The sequence below is a fragment of the Cuculus canorus genome, chromosome 2, assembly GCF_017976375.1.
Source record: "Cuculus canorus isolate bCucCan1 chromosome 2, bCucCan1.pri, whole genome shotgun sequence".
NCBI classification, from domain to species: Eukaryota; Metazoa; Chordata; class Aves; order Cuculiformes; family Cuculidae; genus Cuculus; species Cuculus canorus.
Genome location: NC_071402.1, coordinates 117,114,397 through 117,125,212, shown reverse-complemented (window position 1 = coordinate 117,125,212; position 10,816 = coordinate 117,114,397). Strand labels below are relative to the sequence as shown.

General features: G+C 38.7%; 1 protein-coding gene across 8 annotated transcripts in view; it reads right to left on the bottom strand.

The window, feature by feature from the left end:
• RBMS3 (RNA binding motif single stranded interacting protein 3) overlaps positions 1–10,816 on the bottom strand; it is a 725,855-nt gene that overhangs the window by 11,675 nt on the left and 703,364 nt on the right. For all 8 annotated transcript variants that reach the window (XM_054058446.1, XM_054058453.1, XM_054058447.1 and 5 more), the window contains one exon: positions 858–938. In XM_054058446.1, the coding sequence (XP_053914421.1) occupies positions 858–938 (81 nt within the window). The remainder of the gene's footprint in view (positions 1–857; positions 939–10,816) is intronic.

The window sequence follows — 10,816 nt, the reverse complement described above, 5'->3', positions numbered from 1 at the left end:
AGCAATAGCACAAACTCCAAAGCCCACTCTGAAAACAGAAGTACAGAAACCATAGCACTCCTCGCATTACCCCAGAGTAGAGGAGAAGTGGTTAGTAAAAGAAGGTATCATGAAAGAGCATAAGGGGAAGAGAATGCCAAGGCTCCTGCCTCTTGCTGTGCTCAGCAGCCCTTACGAAGCTTCACAGAAGCAGAGACCAAGCTGACGCTCTCCCGGCAGCTTGTGGTCTACAGGGTTGAGTAAATACTTACTCATTAGACTGTCATAAGTATGACTCAGCCCTAAGAAGGGAGGGTGCGAATCTCTCCTCAAAGATGAAAAGCAGTCAGTCAGTGCAGCATCCTCCATGTCTGTATATACAAGGCTTCCATTGCTCAATAGCATTTTCTGGTTGCTAAATTTTTCAGCAATTACCTATACTTACTAAGGACCACATCAAACCCTCTTGCAATCTTCTCTTCTTGGAATGTCTTTTGGATTTGTGGTCTGCTTGCTGAGTTTGTTTTCCTGTCTCTCCCCATCTCCCTCCCAAATACATGAGGAAAAAAACAATCACAGTCACTGATGTTTTATCCATGTCCTGCTGTACAACAAAACAAATGCAAAACAAGAACACTTGCAAATAAGCTTTGTTTTTTTCTTTCTTTTTTTTTTTTTTTTTTTTTTTTAAAAGAGGGGTGTGGGAAGGGAAGAAAAGAAAAAAAGACAGAAAAGAAAAAGAGAAAGAGATATACAGTCCTAATTTTCTTGCAGCCATCAAGTATCTTTAGGCCTCTTTCAAACAACAGATGCAAGGAGGCATAAGTCAGAGCTCTGCTACCCCTTCATTCTACTTTCATGGATGGGGATACACTTACTTCAATAGGGACAGCTGTTGGAGGCACAGGAGTGTACTGGGGAATGTAGGTCCCTTGCATAGGTGCAGCAGCAGTCATGTACTAGAACAAATCAAATGCAAATGAACATTAGAAAACCACAATCAAGATGGGTAAAATCATATGACGCTGTTTCAATTTCCTGTTCAGAGTTTGTTGGACAGTAAATAGCCTGTTATTACTTTTAATTAAGGATGTTAGGCAAAGGCAGGAATTACCTAGCAATTAAAAATCATAATCTTGAACTTCAAAGTCAGGTCATATCTGAATATAGGCAACAGTAAACAACTTGCAGATAGATTCAGATTGTTCATATGGTTTCTAAAGTTGAGAGACTCCTACTTGCATTATACTTGCAAAAATCCCCAGGATTGAAAGGATAGCAGCATAAATATAATGGTCACAGACACAAAACCAGTCTGAACAACCTTTTGGAATCTTATTGATCTTATCTAATGATGCCTACAAAAAATGAAGCATGAAATTTGACAGGTTTATTCCAGTCTATGTTTAAACATGTCAATAACACAATTGAGTTTACAGGGATACAAAGATGCAGGGAGGTGCAATTCGAGACAGGAAAAATAAAGGAAGTGAAAGATATATCTGGCAGTGTCTCCTTTTGTACACAGAATCCCTAGCTAAACTCTTATGTCTTCTTCTTAATATCCAGGGATCTTTTCTATGCAGTTTGAAACTTCCTCAAATTATTATTATAGCAACACTTTGTATTAGCTTCTTTATAATACTGTCTCTCCCAAGCACTACAAGACAATCTTTTTAAAAATTCATGAGTGCATATGAGTTTTGCCATTTGTATGGCACTAATCTCTTTATCTACAGCACTTCTGAAAAAGCTCTTGAACTGAATGCAACAGATATTGTTCAAATCTTCAAGTACAGTATCAAAATTAAGTCACCAGATCTATATGTACTTTTCTTTCTACAATCCAATCCTAAACGCGTCTCCACAAGAATCCCAGAATTTGTCCAATCCTACAAGTGACTGTAAGAGACTTCCACTATACATTATCTTCAAAGACACACCGAAGACCTGAATCAGCCCAGAATGTATTTGATGAATTTTAAAATGAGTTAAATATAGCTTTGCTTCCTGGCAGAGCTAGGAACATTTTATTCTCCTGTTTGGAGTAAAATTTACATTTAAAGCACTCTCTCACCTCAGTTCTAAACTAACTGGATGGTTTGATATGCCCGTCATAAACATGCATTATGAAATTGCATAGTGGGGTGCAGACTCTGCAGCAATGCTGGAGAAAGGCATATTTGAGAATCCCTCAGCCAAATTCTGAAGTCTTCATTCAAGGAGAAGAAAAAAAATACTTAAATGAAACTGTTTTCTATAGGGGAAAACATAAGGGACATAGAAGACGGACTTGCAATATAAGTAGCTGTTGTGTTGAAAACCATTATTTAACATTTTTGCTAAAATTCATGGTATTTTCCTTAACTTGAGCAAAGAGACAGGTGTGTCCCCAGTGTCTGTGTATCTGTACCAGGCCATGCTTTTCCGTAGTTCCTTTTTCTTCTTCTTCAGAAAGAGAACTGAATTCAATAGTTATTTTACGAATACTAACCCACCAAAGACATTAGGCCAAACATCCCTATTGTGCCCAGTTCAGTCAGGCTATTCTCCTACCTTATGGATTAGGAACTAATTAGACTGTTACAGCAGGGTGTTCCAGAGCTGCTTCCACTTCATTCCTTCTGCTTTGTAATGCTGCTGTCACATGTTGGGATGACATCTGCTCTGCAGCATTGTTCTAACCGTGTCAATATTTAACATTAATCTGAAGAACTTCTTGAATTTCTGCAAAGACTTAGAAGGGTTTTAAATACCTACGCAGGCTAGCTTCACTCAGACGAAAATATAAGAATTTTAATTATAACTGCTAATTTAAAGAATAAAGTGGCCACATTCAACTTAAACTTCCTCAGAGATCTCCCCTGGACCCAGCAGATAACTGCAACGAATCTTACAAGATGCAGTTGTCTGCCTTACCTTACATTATTTCCTCAAGGGGAAATATTTCTGTTTACTTGAGTGTGACCGGTGGCTGTGGCCAACCCCTGCTTGCTCTGGTATTCCAGACATTCATACCTCCCATAACATTCCCAGTTCAATTTTTTCTTTTTTTTTTTGCATGAATTTTAACTGAGTGCAGTCAAGTAGCAGATGATTTACAGTGCTGGAGACCAAAGCCACTTGCCAGACTCCCTGAAGGACAATAGGAATAAGACTTCTCCCATGTATATAGCGTATTCTGCTTATCTGAACGTCCTCCGTAATGATGGTTGTATTATTTAGAGCTCTATAATTAAAATAAATTATGTGGGCCAAATTAGCTCCACCAATGGCATAAATGAAGTCACAGTTTTTGTGGTAAAGAATTTGGTCCTAGTAAAAGTTAGCCAAGACTGAGAAGGTGCTTTAGTTTAGTTTGTTTACTAACAGTATAATGAAAAAGGAGGACAGCTTAATTTGTGTTATAACTGACATTAGCTCAATCAAATTTGCAAGCACTTTTTTCCCTTATGAACTGCATAATCCTAATTCTCTGATCTCACAGGATAAATACACTGAAGATTACACAGTGCTAAGACACAATGTCAGTTGCAATACTTAACATCAATCGCTTCAGATAATGCAAGAGTAGAAGTTCTTCTCATGGATATTCACAGCTGTTTTTTAGCAGAAAGCTTCCTGAACATTGCTTTTTAGTAGCTTCCATACGCAGCACACACTGAGCCCACCGGAGCCTACGTCTTTCCCTGGGTCCCCCAGACTATTTAATGAAAAACGTGCTTTGGGTGGATTGGAGTGAGGAAGGTGGGAGGTGGAAAAGAGCTTCAGAAAGAAATGTGAGATTCAGAAGAAAAGTTAAACATTTTGTATCTACTCTGCTCAGGACCAAGCAGAATGAAGATTTTTCTCTAAGGACCTCCCACAGCCGGGTGATGCAGCTCCATGGGGACCATAGGTCCTGTAGATGCACATAGCCTGCATACGGCTTCTCACCTACCTCAAGAAAGTAACATAACTTGGAAGTAGACAGATGGCAAATAAAGAAGGCATTTATGGTCAGATGACCATTACTGAGATTTATTTTCTCCATGAACCACACTCACACTCACTGAAGTTGTTTACCCCGATGTACATGTGAAAGAGACAGCATGACTCACATGGTCAGCTTAGCGATACACAACTAATTACACTACATATTAGTATTGTAAGCACTGACATGAGAGAATCTGAAAAAAAAAAATCCATTCTTTCTTTGTTATATTTTCCCATCAGGATTAAAGATTCTTGAGCTGCATGTGATGGGTCATTTAACAAAGTATGTGCAAGGCAGAAGGAAACACTGTTCATTCTTCCACAGTTGTACAAGCTTGGTAGTTCTAAAAGTAGAAACTGCTTAGTTCTGACTATCTTTTTTTTTTTTCTTCATAAAGTATACAGGATGTATGTTCTCAGCACTGAGGATGTGCAGTACTACAATAGAATGCATGCTTTACAACGTCTGATTGCTTAATTCAGACTGCACTTATCAGGGCACCAGTTTAGCCTGTATGTTGCACTAACAATTTTGCTCACATCTTGTCCAATGGGATTTTCGTTTTTACATGTTTGAAACTGCTTAAGTATGTCAAAAAATATATAGCTAGAAAATGAGACAGTAGTAATATACACTTACACCTCTGTTCTCCTTTCAGGTATTACCCTCTGTGACTACAAAGAGTTAAATGAAAGGAGGTAACAAATGGGAGAGGGGACAAAATTAAAGTGTGAGAAGGATCATGTTTAATTCAGAGAGCAACATCAGCTCTTACAGACCTGCAAATAGTGGGGTATTCCAGCCTGGCTCCACCAAGATTCCTGTTAAGCCCTTCAGGAAACACTAAACCCATAAAGGTGGCAGGCAAAGGGAAGAGAAAAACAAGAGGAAGGCAGAGTGAGAGAGCAGGTTGCTGTAAGATGGTAAGTTTCACCCATCAAAGTTGGAGCTGAGTGACCTGCAGGGAATTTTCAGGAGCTTTTACATAGAGCCTATGGTACAGGCAATATCCACATTGTCCTAGTAAGCCTCTGACCCGCCTTTCTTTGGTTTAGGTTAATGCAGAGTCAGGCAAGTGCCTAAAAGCTACGATACATAGCAAACAACTCTTACAAAAGCTATTAGTTACTGAACTTCAACTGAGACAGTGCTGGAAAGAATGAGTACCTCTTGCAAGCCTGAACATTTTCATTTATACTGCCAGAAGACTTTGGACAAAAAAAATTGTTTAAACTCTGAAGGTTAGCATCAACAGAAGTATAAGAAACCATCCTAAAGTACAGTTCTATGCATAGATCCAGTTGCCTATGCAATAAGACAGCCGTTATTAGAAGGCACCTACTGGATATACAGTGACTCTCTTGGCCGCTATGGGTATTGTGAGATTTTACAGAGTGATAATAGTTGATAACCTGTTCAATGTTGAATTAGTTTCCTGGTATAAAGAAAATCAGAAAGAATTTACAAAATCAGACATTAACATGTAAGTCTGGAGTAGCTTTGGAAACCTTGAGCAACACTTACTCAGAATTAGTAGGCTTACTAAGGACAAGAGGCAATGTGCAAGGAATAAATGTTAAAGAAGAGGCCTTTTATAAAATCTATGTGTAAAAGTTATTTCTGGAGTTTTGCCTTCTTTTTCCATAAATGTATATGTGTTGAAAGAAACAAAGATCCTTATTTCAACTTTCCTTACTTCATCAACCTACATGCTCCAGAGAAAGCAGAGAGCCTTTTCAGAAAAGGTAAGAGCGAAGTGCAAAGAGCAGAATCCTTATACCATTATATGCTAGTAAGCATTTACACCACAACAGCCTGCTGAAAAGAGATTAAATTGGACATCTTATGTGAGTAAATGCTAACCCACATATCTTAAATGAGTAATGACTTCAGAGTCTGGTCTTCAGTGACTATTTGTGGTTTTGTATCACTGCATAAGCTATAGCACAGTGATAATGACTTAGCTTTTTAGGATTCTCAGAATTAATGCCAGGGTTTGTTTGTGTTTTTATAAACCATCTGAGAAGTCTAGACACTGCATCACTAACAGAATTATGTGAAAACATTTGCATTGCTGGAAAACTGAGGGAAATGAGACTGTTGGCAGGATTTATTTTTATCATCCATTTTTCTTTTTCTTTCCATGAAGGAAACCTGCCCTTCCACTTTCAAATCTCTCTCCCTGCAAAGAACAAAAATTGCATCTCTCTTCGACCATTGAGAAGTGGTTATAACTTTAATGAAATATAGAATAAAACTGCTGCTTTTTTGTCCCTGGCTCCACCTTCTCATTTCAAAATACCCTGCTCTCCAATAGAAAAGAACATTGTCTTGCTGTGTATTCTTATCCCACAGTATAGCATGGTGGTGTAGGAACCCAGGAAGAGAAAAAGACCATCTAGTTCATCAGCGCCAGCGGCAGTTCAATGAAACACAATATCCAGCTGCCACAGTTTTTACTTTAAACTTCAGATATCTTTTGCTACCCAGAAGCATTCTCATTTTCCAGCTCAATCCTGTAATTATTCAATGGCTGTTATTAATCTTAGTTCTTCCCAATTAAAGAATGTGAGAATAAAAGATACGGAGTTTTTGCATATATTACAATATTTTTGCTAATAATTATCAGCCTGGCCTAAAATATAATAATATAATGGTATTTTACCACACAATTACCATAGCCCTATCAAGAACAGTGCTGTCATTCAAGAGAATCCCATCACTGGGACACTGCATTCATTGTTCAGGCAGAGAATAGAAATCTTTATAAGATTTAACCTTCCTTCCCTGCTGCTCAGTAATACAAACGTATTTAGGAACACCAGCTATCACTTCCTTTTCAACCTTCCTAATGAGATGTTACCTAACTCTGAGCAAGTTAAATGAAGGTAGAAGGAATAATAACTTCAAGAACTATATTTACAAACTAATCTCCTTTTCTCTTCAGGAGTTCCAAGCATCCTTCACAAATCCCTACCTATGGAAACCAGAGTAATACAAAGGTATTAAAGAAACAGTGCAGTTGAGCTAAACCCCCCACAGCTAACAGGTCTTTTCTTTATTTCAGAAATTCAGGCCTGCTACTAAAGCAGAACGATCAGGACTAATCAGATAAAGACTATTTAGAGTAAACAAATGTGAGAACAGTCAGATCACCACATACAGCTGTGCACCATGCTCCCACTAGCATACAAAATCTTGCGTCTGTAAAAACTGTAGAGAATGCAAACAGCACTCCAGGAATGTCTGTAGAAACAGATAAATAAAACACCAGCTCATTTGTTTTAAGCACTTTTTGGATTCTGAAGGCCAGCATAACAAAAGAACTTGGTGAGTCTCAAATCACTTTCAGGTATCTCACTAACGTCCGAAAAGGGTGAAAATGGAGGAAAACCCATCAGGATGTGAAAATTAAGTTCCCATTTTGATTCTATTTTTCATTAAAGGCAAGTGAAACTTCGTATGGGAATACTTCTTCATAACAAGTTGTTTATACTATCAGCTTATACACAGCTATAATATCAAGCTGACCTTGACCTCAGGGTGCCAGTGATCCTTAGAGCCCATGTCAGTGCACTTAAGCCCTTGATATTTTCACTCCTCTTCCTTGTGACAAAGCACAAGGCAGGCAGGATCCACATGTAGGCAAGGATCCATGGAGGCTGTACAGAAATGTAGACTGATTCTCGATGTACGACTGCGTACATGAATAGCCTCAAGAGTGAAATACAGCTTATTTGCATAATTCTAATAATGTCATGGGACCGATGGATACATTTGCAAGACAGCAAGACTACTCCTATGCCTAAAACAAACACCAAGACTCCTGCATTTTGTTGTACTGTCAATCCTTAATTCTTTAGTTTTTGTCCATTTCTCTACAAAAAAGGTATTTTTTTTTAATACCCTCTATGCACCTGTTTTGTGAATATGCATTATGAGGTCTCTGGGGTGATTTTTCGAGCATGCATTAGTGCATGATTTATTAAAGACTGTCCTTTCTGCAGCACCTTGTATAAAACACGGGTACAGTGACTATATTATAACAAAAGAGTATACTGCATCAGTCCCAGTCAGCCAGGGTCAGTAATCACTGAGATTCTGTCACATTCATATTTTTCTTCCAGATCCTGTATCCTGAACAATAAAGGGATGATGGAGGAGAATTATAACTGCTTCTTCTGACACAGAAATTCCCTATGCACCCCCTCGGCTGGAAATTCTTAGGAATTTCCATCTGAATACAATTCTTTCAATTAGTCGCTGATGAATGGCTGCGAGTAAGATGAAGGAAGACTGATCTCTCCATTTTAATATTTTCAACATGAGTAAATAAATAAATGTGTCAGTGAAACTCTAAACACATCAGCACGTTAAGCAATTATTAATAACATATCCATTAATATGAACAAATAATTGCTTTTGAGAGGTAAACATGTCTTCTAGAGGGTACTAGATCTCCATGAATTTGAAGAGTTTAAAGAGAAGCAGACTGCTGTGTGCAAATGTCCATACTGTATGGATGAGGTTGTTGTTAAAACAACAGGAGAACCACTTAGACTTGTTAAATAACAGCTGCTCATCGATCACATACACCTTCCATTTGTTCTTTCAGACTAGACATGAGTGGATAGCTCATGGGCCAACTGTCCAAGAATGAAGCAGATGAAAGCAGGGACAATTACAACCTTAAAAAAAAAGGCACAGTAGAAACACATAAAAAGTCACCTGAATATTAGTATTTCTAATTCTCGCAGAAACAGGAGGAATTTAATCACCTCCTGCATGAAAGGTGGAGGTGGAAGGGAGAAAAAAAAAAAAAAAAAAAAAAAAAATCTCAGTGCTTCACAAAATCGACTGCCCACAAGTACTCTGCATCTAGAGATGGAGGAGAACTTGCCAATTTAGAGTACAAAAAATACCTTGTAGATATCACATCACAATAGCAAACATGGTTCCTATTGGAGCTTACACTGGAAGCTAACAGTGGCACTAGGGATGCCTTAAGAGCTTGTCTTCATTTATTAGTGGTGAAGATGCAAGTCCAGGCTTAGGCAGGGGGAAACACATGTTCCTTATGCCTAAGCATACAAGGAAAATCAACATGCTCTCAGGTATGTGTCACCAAATGTCCTGCAAAACATGCACTTGGAGCTTCCAGGCTGCTCAACACAGAGTTAGGGTTGTTGAGATGGGAGTCTGCAAGCCCTAAGACCAATGCCATCTAGGGTCTCAAGTGAAGCCCTGGAATGTCTTTGCTTCTTCCTGTACACCCAAGAGCTGACAGTCCCTGTTCAGTCTTCAAGTTGATGCCCTGCTTTTCTTCCAGGACAATCACACCAACTTGCTTGCCCAAAGCAACATTCTCGGGGTTTTCTGATGCGGCTTATGGAACTAATCTGGTCCTCCGTAAGCAGACCCGTAAGACAACTCATGAGATCTGGAAGCCTGTCCAAAGCATCAGACAAGGTGGGGCTGCTCTGGAACATGAAATCCTGGGAGTGCTTTGCAGCTGCTGCCTGAAAGCTGACATGGAGCAGGACAGCAACTGAGTGGGATATTTAAACCAGTTGGCAGCTGTCAAGATCTTGCAGAATATACTTTGTATTGGAAACGCTGTGAGCTGTTATTTCCGAAAACTATTTTTTTGTTTGGAATTTCTGGCTCAAGGGAGAATCTTTCTGTTTTCTTTTGAGTTTTTAGAAGATGAATAAGAATGAAACCAAATTTCATAAGATGGATTTCCCACAAATGGGAAGGCATGGGTGTTGCTCAGCCAGCTCTCCTTCTGTCTGTAACCTGGGCAAAAAGATCAGCCATGTTTATATTTGGAAAGGTTGGTGGATAATAGAGAACAGTAATCTTTAATGGCTGGTGGTAACTTCAGCATATTTAAAGGACTTTGCTTTAAAATAATCCAGTATGAAATATTGCTTCTTACTAGCATATGAAGTGGTCTGTTAAAATCTTTAAATATATTTACATGATTCCTAGCTTAGCTTATGTGGCAGGGCTCCGGAAGGTGGCAATAGTAAGTACATCTCTGAGGTCTTCCTTTTTCTCACTTTCCACACACTCTTGTAATTCTTATGGGAAAAAGGGCCCTTAAATTTATGCAAATGCCCTACTGATAAGAGTGTGACTGAGCAAGAACGTTATGAACTCTGCCCATAAGTATGTTAATTAAGAACTGTGTGAGGATCTCTGAGGCACATCACTCTGCATCAGCTCCAAGGCTGCATAATGAAAGGAGAGACCTTGCCTTTTAGCATGGCACTGGCTTAGTGCACTGAACTATATTGCCACGTCATGAGCTTGTCTACTATGCGAAGAGTTGCTTACAGTGTTGAACTCCTAAACTTACCTTGTAGTAAAACTTACAAAGAATCTCTTCTGGTTTGTCATTGTTTCATCCAAATGACAAGGAGAGGAAGAGGAAAGTTACCAGAAAGTAAAAAAAAAAACAAAAAACAAAAAACCCCACAAAACAAAACAAAAAAAAAAAAAACAGCAAAAGAACAAAACAGAAATAGAAAGGAGATAAAAATGCCAATACTTCCAAAAAAATCACCTCTCCTTGCCTTAAGCCTTGCTTTTTTGCCATTCCAAAGCTGTACTAAAGAAGTCCCTTTAGAACACCTCCCATTTTTGACTCCTGCAGGTCTTCCACACTATTTCACTGTACTGGTTTCTTTACCGTGTACTGGGCCAGTCTATTTTGTTAAGAAAGTGAGATCTGCATAGCTGACGAACCATAAATGAAGCAGGCAAGAATGCCAGCTTGATGCTTCACCTCTGAATCTCACTTTGTGCAGGTGAGCAACTTAAGACCTGGGAAACCTGATGTGTATTTACAAAAAA